The sequence below is a fragment of the Elephas maximus genome, chromosome 7 (genome assembly GCF_024166365.1).
Source record: "Elephas maximus indicus isolate mEleMax1 chromosome 7, mEleMax1 primary haplotype, whole genome shotgun sequence".
Taxonomy (NCBI): Eukaryota; Metazoa; Chordata; class Mammalia; order Proboscidea; family Elephantidae; genus Elephas; species Elephas maximus.
Window position 1 is genome coordinate 125459962 of NC_064825.1, and position 23676 is coordinate 125483637.

Consider the following 23676-nt stretch of genomic DNA (forward strand, 5'->3'; position numbering starts at 1 on the left):
TATCAGCTCATCCAGTCCCAACTGAAGTGGCACCTCCTCCAAGGGGCTCTCCTAGACCTCCTTAGCAAGCACCCCTCTCTAGACACTCTCTGTCACATCACTTTGCTTTTGAGGTTACTGTGTTGTCCCTTAGCACTTACCACTTTCCAATATTACCCACTTATTTGTAGGCTTGTTGTTGCCTCCTTCTTTAGAAAGTAAGCGCCACAAGAAGAAGGACCTAGTCTACCATGTTCCTACGTGTTCTTACAAGTGAATCAGTAGCACTTGGCACAGGACCTTGATCATAGAAGACACTCAATAGGCATTTGTTGGAGAATGAATGAGTGGAGGGATGGATGAATGGATAGATAGATGGATGGATGAAAAGTTTCATCATTCAAGATTACCATATGATAGATCATGTGATAAGGAGTCCCGGTGATGCAATGGTTAAGTGCTCACCTGCTAACAAAAAGGTCGGCAGTTCTAACCCACCAACAGACCTGGTGATCTGCTCCTGAAAAGATTACAGCATAAGGAACCCTATGGGAGCAGTTCTACCCTGTCATATAGGATCACTATGGGCCAGAATTGACTTGACAGCACACAACAGCAGCAACAGTCCATGTGATAAGTTCTTTACATAGAGCACCTACAATCTTTACAAAAGCCCAGCATGTTGTCATTTTACAAATGAAGGAAATAAAGATTAGAGACATAAGCAATATAAGTTGTCCAAGGATACTTTGTGACTAGAGGTTATATCAAGAATTCAGCTCCACATCTGCTTGAGCTCAAATCCCATTACCATTCCACCATTGAGCACTTCCTTTCTATAGCAATAAATCACTCTATTTATTCACATCAGAAATCCTGGCGGCCTAGTTATGAAGAACTACAGCTGCTAACTAAAAGGTCTGCAGTTCAAATCCACCAGGTGCTCCTTGGAAACCCTATGGGGCAGTTCTACTCTGTCCTATAGTGCTGCTACGAGTCGGAATAGACTCAACGGCAACGGGTTTGGTTATTCACATCATCCTTTGAATTAGAGGAAGACAAATACTAAAAGGCTGACAAAGAACTAAAAGAAACTTAATTCGTAGATTTACAATAAAGGGACTCTGTGAAGTTAATTAAGCGAGAAATTCTTTGTAAAAAATAAAAACAATACAGAAAATTTTAGGTGGAGTTTAGATGTCATGAAGGTTTTCCCCTAAAAGTTAAACTATCCTACAGTAAAAGGGATGTTTATGGATTAGGGAAGCCTACCTCCTTGAGGAGATTTGAGGTATGGCACTTAGCCCAGATGCTGTTTAGATCAGAGGTTATAAAGAAGTTTTGCACCTGAAAAGGAAGGAAGAGGAAAACAATAAGAAGTTAATGAGGATGATGGAAACAATAATAATAAAACCAACAATAATGACAACAACACCTAAAGCCCTATGTCATTATCGAAGTCCCCAAATTGTCTTGGGTCCCAAAGTCACTATCTCCTTGGTTTTCTACAAACGGAGCACTGGCTGGCTGGGTTCTTGTTGGTCTTCCTCTTTGTTGTTTCCTGGTTCAATGCCAAATTGATCTTGTGACCCCTTCCTGGGAAGGATTAAGGCAACTACTGGGAGAATAAATAGAGGAGTTCTGGGTGTTCACTGCCAAAGTGAGTTCTTGACTGCTGTACATAAGGCTGAACGGCCAGCAACAGCCACATCAACCATGAGGCTGGTGATGGTCCTCATGCTGGTTGCTCTCCCCCTTTATTGCTATGCAGGTGAGTACTGTGGAGGGAGGGCAGAGTTTGGGCAAAGGGCTGTTGCCTGGGTCTCTGTGGAAGACCTTCAACTCCCATGCCCCATTTCTGGTCAGGCCCACTACAAAGGGTCTGGATATACTAGACCCATTATTTCTAAAGAATCTAGAGAATCAAAGATGTGGTTCCCTCAGGAGCTTTGCCTCTGAAATGGAGCTGCATGTAGCTTGTCTTGTTGTCACTCAGGTTGTCACCCTATGGTCACAGGTACTGTGAAAACCAGGGTGAAATCTGAATTAGATATTTCAGTGGGGCAAAAAAGATAGGATCTGATGGTTGCATGACGTTTACATTCAGATGGATTTCTTCAAAGAGGAACTCATGGAGCCTCCTTAAATGTGGAAGGAAACCTCCCAGGAGAGAAGGCTCAGGCAGCAGTGTGTGGTCCAGGAACCAACATCAAGTGAGGTCCACTTGACAAATATTCAGAGAGTGGACTCAGCCCTTTTTACGTGTCTTTTGGCTCCTAGTTCCTGCTTTCAACACTGACTGGGGAAGAGATCTCACACCCTTAGAGTATCCTTCTAGCAATGAAGATTCAGAGGAGGAAAAAGCCCTGGCAGCAGAAGCTGGTCATCAATAAGACTTCACATATGCAGTGTGTTTTTACAACTTACTAAGCTCTTTCACATACTCTACCTCATTTGCTCCCTAAAGAGGTGCTTCTTGTTTTTAGTTGCCGGTGAGCCCATGCTGACTCCCGGCAAAATAGGTGCTTGTTGTTGTTCTTAGGTGCCTTTGAGTCGGTTCTGCCTCATAGCGACCCTCTATACAAGAGAACGAAACAGTGCAGAGTCCTTTGCCATCTTCACAATCATTGTTATGTCTGATCCCATTGTTGCAGCCACTGTGTAAATCCATCTTGTCGAAGATCTTCCTCTTTTTCTCTCACCCTGTACATTGCCAAACGTGGTTTCTTTCCCCAGGTACTGTTCCCTCCTGATTACAAGTCCAAAATATCTGAGAAAAAGTCTCACATCCTTGCTTCTAAGGAGCATTCTGAGTGTACCTCTTCCAAGAGAGGTTTGTTTGTTCTTCTAGCTTTCATATGTGTATGAGGCAATTGAAAACACCGTGGCTTGGATCAGGCCCACCTTAGTTCTTAAAGTGACACTTTTGCATTTTAATTCTTTAAAGAGGTCTTTTGCAGCAGATTTGCCCAACGCAATACGTTCTTTGATTTCTTGACTGCTGCTTTCATGGGCATTCATTGTGGTTTCAAGTAAAATGAAGTCCTTGACAACTTCAGTCTTTTCTCCTTTTATCTTGATATTGTTTATTGGCCCAGTTGTGAGAAGTTTTGTTTTTTTATGTTGAGATGTAATCCATATTGAAGGCTGTAGTCTTTGATCTTCATCAGCAACTGCTTTAAGTCTTCTTCACTTTCAGCAAGCAAGGTTGTGTTTATCTGTGTAACGCAGGTTGTTAATGAGTCTTCCTCCAATTTTGATGCCTGTTTGTCTTCATATTGTCCAGCAATTCTTTTGGTCTTCTGTCATTACTCTTCAATGCGTCAAATCTATTCTTGATGTGGTCTCTAAATTCAGATGGGATATACTTAAGGTTGTGTTTTGGCTCTTGTGGACTTGTTTTAATTTTCTTCAGCTTCAACTTGATCTCGCATAGGAGCAATTGATTGTCTATTTCACAGTCAGTGCCTGACCTTGTTCTGACTGATGATTTTGAGCTTTTCCATGTCCTGTTTCCACATATGCAGTCAATTTGATTTCTGTGTATTCTGTCTGGTGAGGTCCACATGTGTAGTTGCTGTTTACATTGTTGAAAAAAAGTTATTTGCAGTGAAGAAATCATTGATCTTGCAAAATTCTATCATGCAATCTCCGGTATCCTTTCTATCACCAAGGCCATATTTTCCAACTACCAATCCTTCTTCTCCATTTCCAACTTCCAGATTTCAATCACCAGTAATTATCAATGCATCTTGAATTGCACGTATGATCAATTTCAGATGGCAAAAGTTGATAAAAATCTTCAATTTCCTCATCTTTGGCCTTAGTAGCTGGTGCACAAATTTGAATAATAGTTTTATTAACTGGTCTTCCTTGTAGGTGTATGGATATTATCCTATCACTGACAGCATTGTACTTCAGAATAGATCTTTTTTTTTTTTTTTTAAGCTTTACAAATATTGAATATCTAGATGGACAATGGTCCACCTATCAGGCATCAGGTGTCATGTCAGGTACCTCAGGTGTCATCATGAGGTACCTTGACCCTAGTGGGGAGTGGGGGCTAGTGGCATCTTCAGTCCATCATTTGTTTTCAGGGTATTGTGACAAATTACAACTTGTACATGCCTGGTCAAATGGACATACGGATTATATACTGTGGTTTTAATTAACCTAGTCTCACAAAATGAACAAGTGCTTTGAAAAGATTCTTGTGAGGAAACAGCAGATTAAAGATACTACCGTGGGAGACAACAAGGATCAAGAAAATGTTAACACTAGCAGTGCTCTTCCTAAAAGGTTTTTTATTTTTTGGCTGTTTTTTATTGTGCTTTAGGTGAAAGTTTACAGCTCAAGTTAATTTCTCATACAAAAATTTATACATATACTGTTTTGTGATATTAGTTGGAATTCTCACAACGTGACAGCACACTCCCCCCTTCCATGTCAGGTTCCCCAGGTCCATTTGACCACTTCTTGTCTCTTCCTGCCTTCTCATCCTGCTTTTGGACAGGACAGAATAGATCTTGAAACATTCTTTTGGACGATGAATGTTATGCCATTCCTCTACATTTGGTCATTTCTGGCATAGTAGACCATATAATCGTCTGATTTAAAATGGCCAATACCAGTCCATTTCAGCTCACTAATGCCTAGGGTATTGATGTTTTATGCATTCCATTTCATTTTTGACAATTTTCAATTTTCCTAGATTCATACTTTGTACGTCCCACATTCTGATAAGTAATGGATTTTTGCAGCAGTTTCTTCTCATTTTGAGCTGTGCCACATCAGCAAATGAAAGTCCCAAAAGCTTGACTCCGTGCACATCATTAAGGTCAACTCTACTTTGAGGAGGTAGCTCTTCTCCAGTCATATTTTGAGTGCCTTCCAACTGGAGAGACTCCTCTTCTGGCATTACATCAGACAATTTTCCACTGCTTATTCATAAGGTTTTCACTGGCCAGTTTTTTCAGAAGTAGACTGCCATTTCCTTCTTCCTAATCTGTCTTAGTCTGGAAGCTCCGCTGAAACCTGTCCACCACAGGTTACACTGCTGGTATTTGAATATTGGTGGCAAAGCTTCCCGTATCACAGCAACAGGCAAGTCACCATAGTAGAACAAACTGACAGACACATGGTGAAAAATAGGTGCAGACAGGTAAAAAATGTGTTATGTTCAAAAAAAAGCCAGCCCAAAGTCAACTAAATAGAAAACGGTAGAGCCAACAGTCAAACGCAGCTCTCCTGAATCCACGTCCAGTCCCCCTTCCCCTACAGCACAGATGTGGCCACATCGGTTCACACTACGAACAAGAATTTTTTATGCTCTTTGTTGTTGCAGACAATAGTTAGAGTCAACAGATCTAATGAACAACTTCTAGATCCATTATATGTACAATACTTGGAAACCCTGACTGATGCTCTGAGTTATTTGAGTGAAGCCTTGCATGACATTGAACAAGGAAAGATTAAATGTTTAAGATGTTGCAGCAAGTAAGAGCATCTCATTTCTTGAGGGTACTCTTGACCAAGATTGCATGATGTTTGGGTTTCTAAGCTGGAGAGGGGAAAGGCAGGAGTCACCTGGCTTCAAGGACACCCCAGACCCTGAGTTTACTCTCTGGGGAGGAGGAGTCTTCCTGAGAATTCAGAACTCTAGACCATATATCATAATCTTCCTGAATCTAGGTTCTACTGGGATATAAGGAGATGACAAATATCATCGATAAACCCCCAAAAGAATGCATACCCCTGGCAATGAGCCCATTTTCTGATGTTTTCTTCCTAGGTTCTGGCTGCCAGCTTCTAGAGGATGGGATTGAAATGCTAATCAATCCTGAAGTGTCAGAAGCTGAACTCCGAGAAGCTCTTGAAGAGTTCACATTGGGGGATGATGCTTCTAAAGAAGCCATAGATGAATTTAAGCAATGTTTTCTCAAGCAGACCAAGGAAAACGCAGACAAAATCAGAATGATGATGGTAATTTCTGTTTCTTCCTTGTGCTTTTTAAAAGCACTGACAAGGGACACGCAGACTCTAATTTTGTCTCTAATCATGCCAGAGCAACTGGTGAACTGAAATTTTTATATCTGTTGATTTAATTTTGCAGCGAGTCTAATAACTTTGACATCAAGTAAGCAATCCAAGGTTCCAAGTCTGACTTGCATTTCGCTTTGTGGATTCTTCATTGAACGATAAACAAGAAAAGGCAAAAGAGAGAGAGAGAAAAAGCACAGGAAAGAGCTTACCTATCCCCTCAGCTTCCCAGCATACACACACACACACACACACACACACACACACACACACACACACTTTCTATCAAGAGAAACAAACATCTGATTCCCTGAGGCCCCTCACTTATAGCAGAGATCAGCAGAGAAAGGTTTCTTTCTCCACAAAACAAACAGTAAAAGTGTTCTTAAGAATTTTTAAACTGAATTCAGAAAATACCATTTGGTCAGGAGTCTATAATACCTCAAATTAAAAGATGTTAAAATGCAATTCTAAGCAATCCAGATTTGGTAGCATCAATGATTAAAAATTATGGATCATTGAATTAAATTAACCACCCCATGAAATGCCACGGGTATGAACCCACCATGTGGATTGGAATTGTTTAAAACAAAAAAGTCAATAGTTTTAGAAATGAGGACTGTAAGTACATGTTGATTGAAGGCTTTTCCTAGTATTTATTAAATATCTTAATATTCTATTCAAGCATTCTATGGTAGAAAATTTAAAACTATACCAGAAAGCATAAGGATAAAAGTAAGCATCATCTGCCATTTAGGATGACGGGATCTTTTTTCATTAAAATTTGATATTTTTTCAGTACACGCTCAGATTAGACTCATCATTCATAGCGGAGAGCTCTGATATATTAAAGGCCCCAAAGATAATGGTGGAGGGTTGTTTTCAGTATTTCTTGGTTTTAAGGGCATACTGAAACTCATAAACTCCACATTTTTGTCTATATGAGCTGAGATTTGTACAATTCTGTGTTTAAAAGTAATTTCAGAAACAGTTCAAATTGACAAGTGTCATAAATACAGTACATTGGACAAAAAAATTGCTAAAGGTGTCCCTGGTGGGGACAAAGTCTGAAATCACCCACACTTCTTTGGCATCAATCGATGTCTGCTGAACAACAGAATAAATCACTAGGTAATTCCAGCTCTCAATTACTAGGTAAATCCAAATTACTAGGTAAATCCAAATTACTAGGTAAATCCAGCTCTCAGTTGCTTGGATTCTCAGTGTTTGTGGAGAAACCAGGAAAACCAGAGGAGGAAGTTTTCTGGATTTCAATATTTTACCATATAAGAGAGAGTTGAAAAATCTAAGTGATGCCTCTGGTTTTGTTTTCCAGCGCATAATATACAGCAGCACTCGGTGTGAGTTGTATTAACTTTCCACAAGACTTCGGCCCAAAGGACTGCAGAGTACAGTCACAAAGCACCTGCCAATTGCTATAAATTCCATCATTTCTTTCTATTATTTTGTCCCTTTCTCTACAAACTGCAAGATGATTGTTGAAACCTCCAAGACATTTCCATTTCAATAAACTAATTGCAGAAAATTAAAGTTCCTTTGTATTTTCCTAATAAACGGAGGCTTTAGAAGTCCTCGCATATCGCACACAGGTGTGCGTGCACACACGTACATGCACACGCACACACAGATGAGAAACGCGTTCTTCCTTACCATCTGAAGCCCAAATGTTAGTTCTCTCTCTGGAAAAGTGCTTTATTCCCCTCCTGTTTACCATCTCCCCAAGCCAAAACCCAAAACCAAACCAGTTGCCACTGAGTCAATTCTGACTCGTGATGACCCCATGTGTTTAGAGTAGAACTGTACTCCATAGAGTTTTCAAGGTTGCAACCTTTCAAAAGTAGATTGCCAGGCCTTTCTTCCAAGGTGCCTCTTGGTGGGCTTGAACCACCAATCTTTGTTAGCCAATCGCTTAACCTTTTGCTCCACCCAGGGACTCCTAGTCCAAGTCACTACTTCTGAAGTCCTCAGGCACTTATGTTCTAGTGGTCTGGTCAAGCTCAGAGTCCCTGCTTCCACTACTGTCTAGATCTTCACAATGAGCCTTGCTCTCCTGGCTAGTCCTCTCTCTCCTCTCCCTGTATCATACCCAAGTGTAAAGGGCCAAGAGCAGAGCGAGGCAAGTGTGGTGAGACCTGCAAATGTAGGGGTGGATCCTGTCCTGATGTAAAATTTGGACATTTGTTCATCATAGATATTTTGCATTAATTTTAAATTTTTTTAAAAGCATTGCATTAAAAGATGATTTATTTTGATTACTGTGTGCTTTGGTGCCCCCTTAAAATTATACTTCACTCTAGTCCTGGTCCTGCAATGGTGACTGTGGTTCATTTTCCCTCATGCCCCTCAATGAGCTAAAAGCCAGTGAGGGTTAGAGGGAAATACATGTGTTACATAGGAATAAAGCAAGGCAAGCACTTTTAAAATTGAAACTTAGCTTTCCCTACTTTAACAGTCCCTGGCATTCCTGTCACTAGAATAAGTTATTGCTCCCTCTTCTGCTCACATCTCATCCTCTCTTTCTCTTTTCTGTGGCCAGTCTTTTTTCCAGGAAGATTCCCGACCATTTCTGAGGACAATTCAGCTCCCACAAGGGCAATTTCTCCAACAGGCACAGGAAGAAACAGGGCTCTGAACCCATTATAATTTTAGGGTCTACAAAAAAAGTTCTAATTTCTTTTACAATCAGAAGAAAAAGTGAATATAATAATAACAAATATATAAGAATGACCCAAAACAAGACAAAACAAAAAACAAACCAAACCCATTACCGTCTGTCTTAGTCATCTAGTGCTGCTATAACAGAATACCACAAGTATGCTTTAACAAAGAGAAGTTTATTTTTTCACAGCCCAATAGGCTAGAAGTCCGAATTCAGGGCACCATCTCCAGGGGTAGGCTTTCTCTACTGTCATCAGTCTTCCCTCGGTCTGGGAGTATCTCAACGTAGGAACCTCAGGAACAAAGGATGCGCTCTGCTCCCTGCGATGCTTTCTTGGTGGTATGAGATTCCCCAACTCTCTGCTTACCTCCCTTTCCTTTTATCTCTTGAGAGATTAAAGGTGGTGCAAGCCATACCCCTGAGAAAATCCCTTTACGTTGGATCAGGGATGTGACCTGGTAAGGGTGTTACAATCCCAACTTAACCCTCTTTAACATAAAATTACAAACACAAAATGGAGGACAACACAGAATACTGGGAATCATGGCCTAACCAAGTTAATACACACATTTCTGGGGGGACGTAATTCAATCCATGACACTGTTGAGTCGATTTCGACTCACAGTAATCCCATAGGGCGGAGTAGAGCTGTCCCATAGAGTTTCCAAAGAGTGGCTGGTGGGTTACAACTGCTGACCTTTTGCTTACCAGCTGAGCTCTTAAACACTGCATCATATTTGCCTTCATACCAATGCCATTATAAAATATAACGTTTAATATATTTTAATAGAGAAAGGGAGCTCAAAGGCAAAAGTATCTGAGGCCCATGAAAGTCATAATGTCATCCTGTTACCCACCTTCTTTTCAAACCACTTCAGGGTCCAAGACATTCTTCTTGTTGTCAGGTGCCATCGAGTCAGTTCCAACTCATAGGGACTCTGTGTACAACAGAGTGAAACACTGCCTAGTCTTGTGCCATCCTCACAATCATTGCTATGCTTGAGCCCATTGTTAACAGCCACTATGTCAATCCATTTCATTAAGAGTCTTCCTATTTTTTGCTGACCCTTCACCTTACCAAGCATGATGTCCTTCTCCAGGGACTGCTCCCTGCTGATAACGTGTCCAAAGTGTGTGAGACAAAGACTTGCCATCCTTGCTTCTAAGGAACATTCTGGCTGTACTTCTTCCAAGACATATTTGTTCATTCTTTTGGCAGTCCATGGTATATTCAACATTCTTAGCCAACATCACAGTTCAAAAACATCAATTCTTTTTCGGTCTTCCTTATTATTTGCAGCTTTTGCATGCATACGAGGCAATTGAAATCCTCATGGCTTGGATCAGGCCCACTTTAGTCCTTAAATGACATTTTTGCTTTTCAATGCTTTAAAGAGGTCTTTTGCGGCAGATTTGCCAAATGCAATGCATTGTTTGATTTCTCAACTGATGCTTTGATTGTGAATCCAAGTAAAATGAAATCCTTGACAACCTCAGTCACCACTCCGTTTATCAGGATGTTGCTTATTGGTCCAGTTGTGAGGATTTTTGTTTTCTTTGGATGTTTCGATGTAATCCATACTGAAGGCTTCGATCTTCATCAGTAAGTGTCCCATTTTTGATGATTTCCAATTTTCCTAGATTCATACTTCATACATTCCACGTTGCAATTATTAATGGATGCTTGCAGTTATTTATCCTCATTTTGAGTCATGCCAGATCAGCAAATGAAGGTCCTGAAAGCTTGAATCCATCCCCGTCACTAAGGTCAACTCTGCTTTGTGACCCTTACGCGTCTGTCAGTTTGTTGTACTGTGAGGGTTTCAGTGTTGCTGTGATGCTGGAAGCTATGCTACCAGTATTCAAATACCAGTGAGGTTACCCATGGCGGACAGATTTCAGCTGAGCTTTCAGAGTAAGACAGCCTAGGGAGAAGGACCTGGCGGTCTACTTCTGAAAAAAATTAGCCAATGAAAACTTGATGGATAGCCGTGGAACATTGTCTGATATAGTGTAGGAAGATAAGCCTCTCAGGTTGGGAGGCATTCAAAAAATGACTAGGGCAGAGCTGCATTCTCAAAGAAGAGTCAAAGACACACTTAGATTCAGGCTATAGGGGTTCGCTTTCACAGGACTCACACTTTAAAGGCCTCACCTATCATGCAAGTGCACACAATTATTTATTGAGAACTCATGGCCCCATCCCTGCTCCTCGAAAATTTTTTTTTTGGCCCCACTGGGGAGGGATGCAGCACTGGAGTGTGCAGCCCACAGAGACAGGGTCTTCAGCTCATCCTCTGTCCCTTGGACACTGAAAGGAGGGAAAAAGGAAGAAAAGATTCATATCCAGGACTGGATGACCTCTATGTCCCAGCCAGAGACTTCATTACCAAGGCTCCTCATCCATCAGGGGGCAGTTAGGTGGGATCACTGGGTTTGGGTGGGATGCTGGGGACAGAGTGGAGCCTTCTAGGCTGTGGTCACAGTGATGGATCAGATGAATTCAAATTCAGGAGAGAAATACTTGCCAGTCAGGTAATAAGGAGAGAAGATGGTGCTCTGTCCTCCATCCCAGGCCCAATGTGATCCAGCCCCAGAGAACTTTTCCAACTTAAATAACTAATACACAGTGTTTGACATATGGATGAGTTTCATGTAACAAATGACCACAAACTTTGTGGCTTATGATTATTACCTGTGCAGTCTAATATCCTGCCTTGAGAGCAGGAAGATTTTGCTCGGACCAAGTTGTTTCTATATGTTGTTAGGTGCCATTCAGTCAATTCTGAATCATAGCAACCCTATGAACAACAGAACAAAACACTGCCTGGTCATGTGCCATCAGCACAATCATATTATGTTTGAGCCCATTGTTGCAGCCACTGTGTCAGTCCATCTCATTGAGGGTCTTCCTTTTCTTCACTGACCCTCTACTTGGTTTTTTTTTTCCTCTACTTTACCAAGCATAATGTCCTTCTCTAGAGATTGATCCTTCCTGACAACATGTCCAAAGTATGTCAGACGAAGTCTTGCCATCCTTGCATCTAAGAACCATTCTGGCTGTACTTCTTTCAGTACAGATTTGTTTGTTCTTCTGGAAGCCCATGGTAGCGTCCTACAATTCCATTAGGATTTGTTCAATTGTCTTTATCCTTTTTACTTGTTGCTCTTTAGATTCAATAATTTTGATTGCCATACCTTTTAGTTCACAAATGCTTTCTTCTGCCAGCTCAAATCAGCTGTCCAGTTCCTTCCACTTAATCTTTAATTTTAATTATTGCACTTTTTGGCTCCAATATTTGTTTTGTTCTTTTTTTTATAGTTTCTATTTTTTTTTTTAATCTCTTTACTGAAGTTCTTGTTTTGTCCTTGTGTCTTTTTCCTGATTTCTTTTAGTTCATTGCCCATGTTTTCCTCTAGTTCTTTGAGCATATTTTGTAATGTTGTTTTGATGTTTTCTACTCTGTTCATTACCCAGGCTTCCATAGGAACTATTTCTATCTCCTTGTTTTGTTCTTTCAATTTGGCTATTTTTTTCCTGTTTCTTTGTATGCCTTGTGATTGTTGGTTGAACTGGGACATTTGGATATTGTAATGTGGTGGTTCTGGGACTCAGATTCTTCACCTTCCCCAGATATTGCAATTAAAAAAAAAATCATGGAAGGCTGTAATAGTCCATCTGCTCAGTGACCTCCCTAACTATTTTTGCAAAAACTGTCCATCAACACATGCATGGATACTGAGGACTCTGTACTATAGCCTGTGTCCAACTAGTGTTTCAAAGGTGAGTTACTTGTATTCCAGAGAAAAATAAAAAGCAAAAACTGAAAATATCTGATTCTTCCACTCCTCCAGGAGTACTATTTTTAATTAATGAAGGCTGTAGTTGACTGTTTGCTTAGTGGCTTTTCTAATATATTTTTGCAAAATGTGTATTCCAATTATGTTATCTATGCAGTCAGGAAGTGGCTGGACAGCAGATTTTGCACACACACACATGCATAGACACACACAGGCACACTGGCTCTTTGATTTTTTGCTGGGATGGAGAAATAGCTTTTAAGAAGGGCCAAAACTACTGCAATGGTCTGTCCCTCAAAGCACTGCCAGACCAACCCAAATGTGAAAACTGCAATCCCAAATTCTTAGAGGGCAAGTTTCCTGCTGCTCATTGTGGTACTAGCCTGCTGCTCAAGGAACGTGGGCTGCCATCCCCACCACTGTGACAGGGCTGAGGAGTAAGGTGTGGTAGACGGTTTGTGACATGACTCCTGTAGAAAGATCAGCAGATTGACCCTTTATCAAGAACTCCCCTGGTTGGTTTAAGTGTTTGATCACATTCCAGAGTTATAAAATAGTTGGTTTCAATTGCTCTTTCCAGTACAATTGTTGTCTTGGTGGAGGGGTTGACACCTAGAGCGGTGGTAGTGGCATAAGGATAAACATATCCATCAATGGAATAAAATTTAGAGTCAGTAGTGAATCTATACATTTATCATCCAAAAAGTGAAAAGAAAACCCACAGAAAGGGAAAAATATTTGCAAATCATGTATCTAAAAAGGGACATGTAGCTGAAACATATAAAGAATGTCTATAATGCAATAATAAAAAGACAAATAATCCACAATTATTATTAGCTCCAGACAAATTTGCAACTTATAGGGCCTACATGAAAATGACCACAGTATGTTTTCAGATATTATTAGTTCATCGTTACTTTAATGAGTCAATTTTTATTGAACATTGTACTCAAACTATGCCAATATTTGTGAGTTCAAGGAAAAAACTTAAGTTTGTTGACATAATAAATTAGTCAGTGTCAGAAAGGTCTTGAGAAAGAGAATCTGTTCAAAGTCTTTTTGGCTTTGTATCTAGGGGAGTGGTGTAAAAATGGGTGGGGGAGGCATCTGACCTCTAACTTCACAAGGGGAAAGGGAAATCAAGATCAACAGCCCAAGGCTGATTCCTTTGAGGTGGAGGTCAAACATGCCTCCTCTGTCCACCATCTCTACCAATTCAGACACCAACTGTCCCTTCCATGGCACTCTCTACTTCTTTACTGAGTTTGATAATTCATTGTACTGGCCACACAGAACTCACAGACAATACTCACAACTATGGGGTTTATTAGGGAAGTAACAAGTTACAATTCAGGTTCAGGAACACTCAGGATACAGTTCTTCTATCAAGAGAGTCTCTTCTCAGCTGTGCCCACAAGCATACCTCTCTCTGGCCCTTGGCCTCTGCCCTGATTGAGCAAGTGTTACAAAGCTCTTTTAGCTCTACTAGTAAGTGCCCAGAGGCACCCTACTCCACCAGTAAGATGCTACCCAAAGACACTCAGTTATAGCTCTGTGTGTCAGCAAAGCTAACTCTACCAAGTGCCCAGAGGCACCCTACTCTGCCAGCAAGACTTCTACCCAAACACACTCAGCTTTCTGGTTCCATTGGCTGGAAATCCCACCTCTCCATCTCCTGCCAGTCTCCTTGTTCTGCTGCCATTCTCTGCCGCTGTTTCTCGCCACCATCAGTGTTACAGCTTTCTCTTTTTCTCTCTCTCCTGGAGCTTCTCAACACAGAGATCCTGAGTCCACAGACCAAGCTCCACTCTTGGCTCTTCTTTCTTGTTGGTGATGAGATCCTCTATTCCTGCCTCTGGGATGGCTCATTTTAAGCCCAGAGGGATGGTGTCATGGATTTAATTGTGTCCCCCCAAAAATATGTGTCAACTTTGTTAGGCCATGATTCCCAGTAATACGTGGTTGTCCTCCATTTTGTGATTGTAATTTTATGTTAAAGGGGATTAGGGTGGGATGCAATACACTTGCTCAGGTCACATCCTTGATCCAATGTAAAGGGAGTTTCCCTGAGGTGTGGCCTGCACCAGCTTTTATCTTACAAGTGATAAAAGGAAAGTAAGCAGAGAGTTGGGGACCTCATACCACCAAGAAAGCAGTGTCAGGAGCAGAGTGCATCTTTTGACCCGGGATTCCTGCGCAGAGAAGCTCCTAGTTCAGGGGAAGATTGACAACAAGGACCTTCTTCCAGAGCTGAAAGAGAGAGAGAGACTTTCCCTAGAGCCGATGCCCTAAATTTGGACGTTTAGCCTACTAGACTATAAGAAAATAAATTTGTTAAAGCCATCAATTTGTGGTATTTCAGTTATAGCAGCACTAGATGACTAAGATGGTAAAACTGACCAATCCCTTCATTAGGGTTCCATAGACCTTATTTGCATGGTCCCACCCCACACAGGTGCCATGAACCTTATGTGCATTAGCAAGCTATCTAATCCCTTTGGTGGGCCACGATTACCTTATTTGTATAGTCCCACCCAAGTTACAAACCCATGGCTAGAAATGTCATATAAAAGCAATTCATTGCACTACGAGTGGGTAGTTCAGAATTCAGATTATCGGAATGTACAATTTTGACTTTAAGCCAGAATGATTTTAACTTGAGATCTGAAATTCAGCAAGAAAGTAGGGGAGAAAAATCCTAGATGAGTTAAACCCCACTTATCCACCCAGTTGCCATTGCCCATACAATAAAATGCAAACTCTTCATAATTTGGCCCATCCTGCCACTCCAGTCACAAAGCCTTCCAAATTCCACTGTGATCTTCTGTATGTTTCAAGTTAACCTTTTCAAGACCCGTGGGACAAAAGATCTCCCAGCCACTTCTTTTCTTTGCCTCTGGATTTCTTTGGGAAGGGGGTAGTCCAATTTTAATGCATTTAGCCTCAAGGTGGGAGCCTTTCGAAACGTGTGAAACTCAAGAACCCTGAGTTGGAACCTCATTTTGTGTAGATTGAGTGTTATGTAATGTCTCCCTGATGGGTGGATTTTCTAAACTTTTGACAGGTTTGCCTTTAACCCTTTCTAGACCCAATTATTTTCTCCTTTAAAATTTTTGCTGGTATATGCTGATTAAAGCACCAATTCAAAATTTTCATTATGAGTTATGGATTTTGGTATCCATTATCTGGGATCACATGTGTTCCAGGGGCCCCTGGAAGACATAAATCCTGCCAATATGAGTCAATAGTTAAATTCGTTTTTTTAATTTTTAGAATTTTATTTCTTGAAAATTTGCAGAACTTGAAGGCACTTAACAATTTACTGCACATACATTTTATTCTAGTCTCCTCCTTAAGCTTTTTATTATTTTGTATGAAAGTTTTCAAAACATGGTATAATACGTAAAGGCACCTGGCAATACCTGCACATATATTTTGTTCTAGTCTCCTTGTTGTTAACGCTGAGTTCTCTTCACCACCTTCAAGATGCATTGACAGGAAAACGCGTTCCACTTTTTGGAGTCATAGTTCATCTGGCACCCCTCTTACTTCTGGCTACCCAGAAGACCCCAGAAATGGGGGTCTTCCTCTCTTCTTTTCTGGCATCCAGAAAGCTGGCTACTGAGGCAAACCTGAAGGATAGCTGGTTACATTTCCCCCATGGATAATGTTCCACACTGTAAAACTTTTTACAATGGCAAGGTTGATGAGAAAATGCAGTAATCGATGCCACCATTTGAGAAAGCGCCTTCTGATCTCTTACATCCCTGCCTCTGGTCAAAATGGTCCATGCCTCCCATAACGGAATTGTATGCACAACTGCTCTTGGGCAAGGGAAATGAGAGGAGGAACCATCTTTTTTCTTTCGTTTGACAACACTGATATCCTGTTGTCTTAGGCTGAGTTCTCTAGAGAAACAAAAACATTAAAGAGTATAAATATCTATATGTTGTTGTTGTTGTTAGATGCCGTTGAGTCTGTTCCAACTCATATTGACCTTGTGTACAATAGAACAAAACACTGCCCGGTCCTGTGCCATCCTCACAGTCACTGCTGTGCTTGAGCCTTTGTTGCAGCCACTGTGTCAATCCATCTCATTGAGGGTCTTTCTCTTCTTTGCTGACCCTCTACTTTATCAAGCAGGATGTCCTTCTCCAGGGACTGGTCCCTCCTGATTACATGTCCAAAGTATATGAGACAAAGTCTCACCATCCTTGCCTCTAAGGAGCATTTTGGCTGTACTTCTTCCAAGACGGATTTGTTCATTCTTTTGGCAGTCCATGGTATATTCAATATTCTTCACCAACACCATAACTCAAAGGTGTCAAGTCTCCTTTGGCTTCCTTATTCATTGCTCAGCTTTCGCATGCATATGAGGCGATTTAAAACACCATGGCTTGGATTATCCGATTCTTTGGTCATTAGAAACCTGAGTGTTCATTCATACTTTTTGGTCCATTAGAAACCTGAGCAATACTCTTGGGACACCTCTGGGCTTATTTGCCTGACTCCAGAAAAAGTTCTTCCCTAACTTGCATTGTTTGTAGTAACTGCACCAGGTCAATGCCCTAGATTCATGGGGGCACTGGTGTCAGGCATGGGCCCTTCCAAATCTTTCTTTGGCAGAGATTCCACCGACATATCAATTGTGAATGACAATCTGGTTCACATTTCAGCTCCAGGAGCAACATGACTGACCTCACCTTGCTGCCTTTTGTTTTGTTTTGTTTTGTTTGTTTTTGGCTATTTCAGGAGAAGAAAGTGCTGTAATGTGGTCTCTAGATGGAAAAAAATTTTTATCCAATACCTCTCTCCTTCCATGGTTACTTGATCTTCACTGGAAAATGTAAAGGTTTCAACGTCTTGCTTCAATAAATTACTTGCAGTGCAGTTCTCCACTTGTCTTGTAATTATTCAACAGTCCCTGCCTTGAATTCGGGTGGTTTGGATCATAAAATAGCCATCTGGTGCGGCCAATGTAAATTTCTTAGAACCAAATTCCTCTTACCAATGGCTGCTTTAGGCTCAGGGGTTGCAAGAAGGGATATTTGGTCTGGAATCTTCTTTCATTACCTTGAGGATATTTCCATTTGTACACCTGTGAGTAAAAATGATGGTGAAGGATAAAAAGCAATTAAAACATCCCTGCTATCATTCTGGCATTGAGGGATAAACACAGCCTAACTGTGATTGTATCCAATCACGTATTTCACAACCAGTAGCACTACTACTGTTTATTATGCCCTTGTCATACCATTATCCATCTGCTTCGTTCTCACCCCTTCGCTGTTGTTTGACTCATAAGCTGTGTCCAGTATAAATTATATTCCAACTACTTCTAAATTTTTAATGCAGCGCCAGGGGTTCAATACGCAGTCAATTTTTTTCTTGTACCCTACTCCTTGGTGAGCTCATCCATATCTACACCACTCACCAACATCTTGGCTAATACTTCCTTCTTTAGCTCTCCCAAGAGCTCCAGAAACAAGTATCTGGGTTCCAGCTGGACAATTCCATTCAAGCAACCCACAGTCATTTTTGATGCAATATGTAAAAACTGAATGTACTTTCTGCCTGAAACCTGTGCTTCCTTCCATGAGCTCACATCCAGGCTAATGGAACCACCCTCCTCCGAGTCACCTGCTCAGGACACATGCAGACATCATTGACTCGTGTTAGGTTCTTGTGGCTGCTGTAACAAATTACCACAAACTTGGTGGCTTAACACTACTTATTCTCTCACAGTTCTGGAATCAAAAGTTCAAAAGCGGTATCACTGACTTAAATCAAGGTCCACGGGCCTGTGCTACTACTGGAAGCTCTAGGGGAGAAGGTATTTATTGCCTCTTCCACCTTCTAGTGACTGACACCATTCCTTGGCTGTGGCCACATTATTCCTGTCTCTGTCTCTATGGTCATGGGGCTTTCTCCTGACTATGCGTCAAATCTCCTTCTGTTTCCTTCTTACAAGGATATGTAAGATTGTATCTACCTAGATAACCCAGGATAATCTCTTTCTCAAAACCCTCATCTAGTCACACCCGCAAAATCCTTTTTGTCATATAAGGTAACATTCACAGTTTACAGGGATTAGGACAAGGGCATATTTAGGGAGCTATTATTCACCTTCTATATAGCTCCTCTCCCTCCTCACATCTAATAGTGCTCTAAATTCTGTCTCCTTCACTGCCATTGCTTCTGTAAGGCTCCTTCTTTCTATTTCCACAACCAGAATAGAATCACAATTCAAACCATATCTTCCCAGAGCTGTCCAAGTCTCCTCGATGTTCTCCCTGCCTCTGAGATTGCCCTTATTGCATCCATCCTCCACATTACCAACCAAGTGAATCTCTTAAAATTAAAATATGATCCTGTTACTCTCCTTAATTACTTCAAATACCTAGAGGGCATGGGTTTTCAAACATTTCTGTGAGAGATCTTATTTTTTATCCTAAAAACATCCTCGTCTGACAATAGTTATAAGTACACAATCTCCTGATTGAGAAAATTGCATGTTACAGTTGTTATAAATTCAGCACTGCTTTAAAAATAAATTTGTATTTTCATCACATCAGGAAATACGTACACTTGGAAATGTTACCTAAATGTGGGAAACATTTCAGTAGTTTCAGTGTATTTCAATGTATTCGGTCTACACTCTCATGATTGGTAGACACAGGATTATTGGAGCTCTTCAAACACTTTGAAAAGCCAAGACTGGAACCACTGATAGAGGACCAAGTCCCCAGATTGGATTTGTAGGCAAGGATCTTCAGGATGTTTTTCTTGCCCAGTTCTCTAACCTCATTTCCCTGTTCTCTCAGGCATTCTCTACTGTAGCCATGTTGACTGTTATTCATCAGATTGTTTCATACCCTTGTGTCGAGATTTATGGTGTTTCCCTTGACTCAGTATCCTTACCTTCCAGAAACAACTGACAATTTTATCTTAAGGGACTATATGACATGTCTCTTCCCATGTGAAGCTTTCAAAGACTCCTATATCCTAAAATAAACTTTTATACACACAAATACAGTTGTACACATATGCACCCACTCCCCCAAACACAAACATCCCTTCTATTATTGCCACTTTACCTTTCTGTGACATAGTATGTGCATCATAGAGTTGGTGTGAGAATACGTTAAATAAGTTAACACATATTAAACACTCAGCAAATGTTTGTAATAATTATTATTATTTCTTAAAACTTCCAAATGTTTCCATTTTAAAAGAACCTCTTCATGCTAGGCATCACGGCTGGTAGGTTTATTTATGCTTTCACTAAGTTTTCACTAGTACCCAGGAACATAAAGATTCTTACCCCCATTTAACATGGCAATGAGAAATTCAGTAGCCCAGTGGTCCTCAATGCTGGCTCTGCCTGAGAACACACAAATGCAATTGATCCCTGGCCCCACTCCAGGACAATTATATTGGTATCTCTGCAAGTACAACTTAAGTAGTCCCATTTCCTCTTCTCCCACTCTTAGAGGTACAGCCACCCAGTGAGCTGGGAAGGAAGTAGCAGGAGGATAAAGAGTTCTCCAGGAGATTCAGAGAACCCCCAGTATCACTAAGGTTGTCATCTTGAGATCTTTTCTTTTGGCTACTTCTTTAGCGTTCCAAACCTTGAGATGCATGTCTTTCATCAGTTTCACTATAGTAAAATTAATATCATTCAGATCACATTCAGTATGATTTTCCTTCATGAACTACTGTTAAAAAGTATAAGGTCTGCTCAAGCAAGACTCCACAGGCTGTCACTATGTGAGAGGCAGGAAGAAGATAACTCGAAAGTGGGAAAAACTGTATTCAACCCCCACTGGACATACTCTCTGAAATGATGACCCCTCAGAGTCAGTACATCTGTAGATGTCAGCTCTCTCCTTGTTTGACCCCCTGGATTTCTTCTGTGTTTATGATGTCAGTAATTTTTAAGAAACTCCCTTTCAAAATCACAAATTGAGGTTCACTAAGTTCAAAGGATTAACTTAGCCAGGTTCTATTGACTTTATCACCAGAGACCTCCTCTGACCACTGCACTTACCTAGTCTCTCACAACATTTTTCTTAAACAGAATTATCAATCTCTGCCTAGACCCTCTTGCACAAATTTCTTCTCCCTATAATCTATCTTCCCCTGATTTTCTTCTGGTACATTAAGTCATCCCCACATGTCTGTCAGTTTGTCAGACTGTGGTGGCTTGCAGATTGCTGTGATGATGGAAGCTATACCACTTGTATTTCAAATACCAACAGGCTCACCCATGGTGGGCAGATTTCAGCTGAGATTCCAGACTAAGACAGACTAGGAAGAAGGACCTGGCAGTCTACTTTTGAAAAAATTGGCTAGTGAAAACCTTATGAATAGCTGTGGAACATTGTCTGATAGAATGCCGGAAGATGAGTCCACCAGGTTGGAAGACACTCAAAAGACGACTGGGGAAGAGGTGCCTTCTCAACTCAGAGTCAGCCTTAATGATATGGATGGAGTCAAGCTTTTGGGACCTTCATTTGCTGATGTGGCACGACTCAAAATATGGAGAAACAGTTGCAAACATCCATTAATAATAGGAATGTGGAATGTACCAAGTATTAATCTAGAAAAATTGGAACTCATCAAAAATGAAATGGAAAACATAAACATCAATATCATAGGCATTAGTGAGCTGAAACGGACTGGTATTGGCCATTTTGAATCAGATAATCATATGATTCTACTATGCCAGGAATGACAAATTAAAGAGGAATGGCATTGTATTTATTGTCAAAAAAAAAATTTCAAGATCTATCCTGATGTACAACACTGTCAGTGATAGGATAATATCCATACGCCTACAAGGAAGACAAGTTAATAAGACTATTATTCAAATTTATGCACAGACCACTAAGGCCAAAGATGAAGGTTTTTTTCCACTTCTGCAGTCTGAAATTGATCAAACATGAAGTCAGAATGCATTGATAATTACTGGTGATTTGAATGCGAAGGTTGGAAACAAAGAATGAGGAACAGCAGTTGGAAAATATAGCCTTGGTGATAGAAATGACGCCAGAGATCTCATGATACAATTTTACAAGACCAACGACACCTTCATTGCAAATACCTTTTTTCAACAACATAAACAGCAACTATACATGTTTTCCAGATGGAACACACATGAATCAAACAGACTAAATCTGTGGAAAAAGAAGATGGTAAAGTTCAATGTCATCATTCAGAACAAGGCCAGGGATTAACTGTAGAACAGACCATCAATTGCTAATATGCAAGTTCAAGCTGTAGCTGAAGAAAATTAGAACAAATCCACAAGAGCCAAAATACAACCTTGAGCATATCCTACCTGAATTTAGAGACCATCTCAAGAGGAAATGTGATGTGTCGAACACTAATGACAGAAGACTAGATGAGTTGTAGAATGACACCAAGGACATCATACATGAAGAAAGCAACAGGTCATTGAAAAGACAGCAGAGAAAGAAAAGACCAAAACGAATGTCAGAAGAAACCGTGAAACTTGCTCTTGAACATCAAGTAGCTAAAATAAAAGGAAAAAATGTTGAAGTAAAAGAGCTGAACAGAAGATTTCAAAGGGCAGCTCGAGAAGAGAAAGTATTACGATAACAGGTGCAAAGACCTGGAGATAGAAAGCAAAAAGGAAAGAATATGCTCAGCATTTGTCAAGCTGAAAGAACTGAAGAAAAAATTCAAGCTTTGAGTTTTGTTTTTTTTTTTTTTTTTGAGTTGCAACACTGAAGGATTCTATGGGGAAAATATTAAATGATGCAGGAACCATCAAAAGAAGATGGAAAGAATACACAAAGTCACCATACCAAAAAAATTTGGTCGATGTTTAACCATTTCAGGAGATAATGTATGATCAAGAACCAATGGTGCTGAAAGAAGAAGTCTGAGATGTACTAAAGGCATTGGCAAAAAACAAGGCTCTGGGAATTGACGGAATACCAATTGAGATGTTTCAACAAATGGATGCAATGTTGGAGGTGTTCACATGTCTATGCCAAGAAATTTGGAAGACAGCTACTTGGCCAACTCTGGAAGAGATCCATATTTGTGCCCATTCCAAAGAAAGGTGATTCAACAGAATGTGGAAATTATAGAACAATGTCATTGCTATCTGAAAAAATGGCGTTGAAGTGGTGTCTGACCTCCTCTAACTTCAACAACAGCAAAAAAGAAAAACAAACCCATTGCTATAGAGTTGATTCCAACTCATAGCAACCTTATAGGAGAATGTAGAACTGCCCCATAGGGTTTCCAAGGAGTACCTGGTGGATTCCAATTGCCGGCCTTTTGGTTAGCAACTGTAGCTCTTAACCACTACACCATCTAACTTCACCAGGGAAAAAGAAAATCAAGACCAACAGCCCAAGGCTGTATCCTACAAGGCAGAGGTGCCTCCTTTCTCTGTCATCTCTACCAATTCTGACACCAACCATCCTTCCCATGGCACTCTCTACTTCTCTGCTGGGTTCAATAATTCATTGCAATGGCCACACAGAATTCACAGACCATACTGAAGATTATGGGTTTTTATTAGAGAAGCAACAGATTACAGTTCAGGCTCAGAAACACTCAAGGATACAGTTCTTCCATCAGGACAGTCTCTTCCCAGCTATGCTCGCAGGCACATCTCTCCCTGGCCTTCAGTCTCTGCCCAAAGGCACTCAGCTTTCTCTCTCTTTGGGCCAGGAAGCCCACTGTACCATCTCTATGGGTCTCTCCTGCCAGTCTCTCCTTCTTTGGTGGTGGTGCACTTCTCTTTCCTGCCTCTGGGGTGGCTCATGTCAAACCCAGTGTGATGGAAAATTGACCAATTCCTTTGATGGGCTACAATTACCCTATCATACAGTCCCACCCAGTCACTTGGGTGGGAACTACAAGACCATTGATTGAAAGGCCACACGAAAGCTATCTATCACACCACACTATCACATACACCTAAAATTCTGTTCGATATTATTCAAAAGCCAGAAGTTCAAGCCACATCCAGAAGAGGACATAGAATGTGGGTATCATTGCTGATGTCAGATGGATCTTGACTGAAAGCAGAGAATACTAGAAAGATGTTTATCTGTGTTTTATTGACTATGCAAAGGCATTTGACTGAGAATCATAACGAATTATGAATAACATTGGGAAGAATAGGGATTCCA

The 23676-nt window shown here is 40.7% G+C and overlaps 1 protein-coding gene across 1 annotated transcript; it reads left to right on the forward strand.

Annotated features, from left to right (window-relative positions):
- The first annotated feature begins 1695 nt into the window (after nucleotides 1–1695).
- Nucleotides 1696–7554, forward strand: SCGB2A2 (secretoglobin family 2A member 2). Its single transcript, XM_049890440.1, has 3 exons — nucleotides 1696–1750; nucleotides 5771–5961; nucleotides 7355–7554. Exons 1-3 carry the CDS (start codon nucleotides 1696–1698, stop codon nucleotides 7391–7393), a joined length of 285 nt encoding a protein of 94 aa, XP_049746397.1. The 3' UTR covers nucleotides 7394–7554.
- Nucleotides 7555–23676: the final 16122 nt, after the last annotated feature.

Excerpts from the sequence above, each read along its gene's own strand:
- SCGB2A2 (XM_049890440.1), top strand. The coding sequence starts at position 1,696 with ATGAGGCTGGTGATGGTCCTCATGCTGGTTGCTCTCCCCCTTTATTGC. Across the intron at positions 1,751-5,770 it reads CCCCCTTTATTGCTATGCAG|GTTCTGGCTGCCAGCTTCTA; the intron begins GTGAGTACTGTG and ends TTTTCTTCCTAG. Across the intron at positions 5,962-7,354 it reads ACAAAATCAGAATGATGATG|CGCATAATATACAGCAGCAC; the intron begins GTAATTTCTGTT and ends TTTGTTTTCCAG.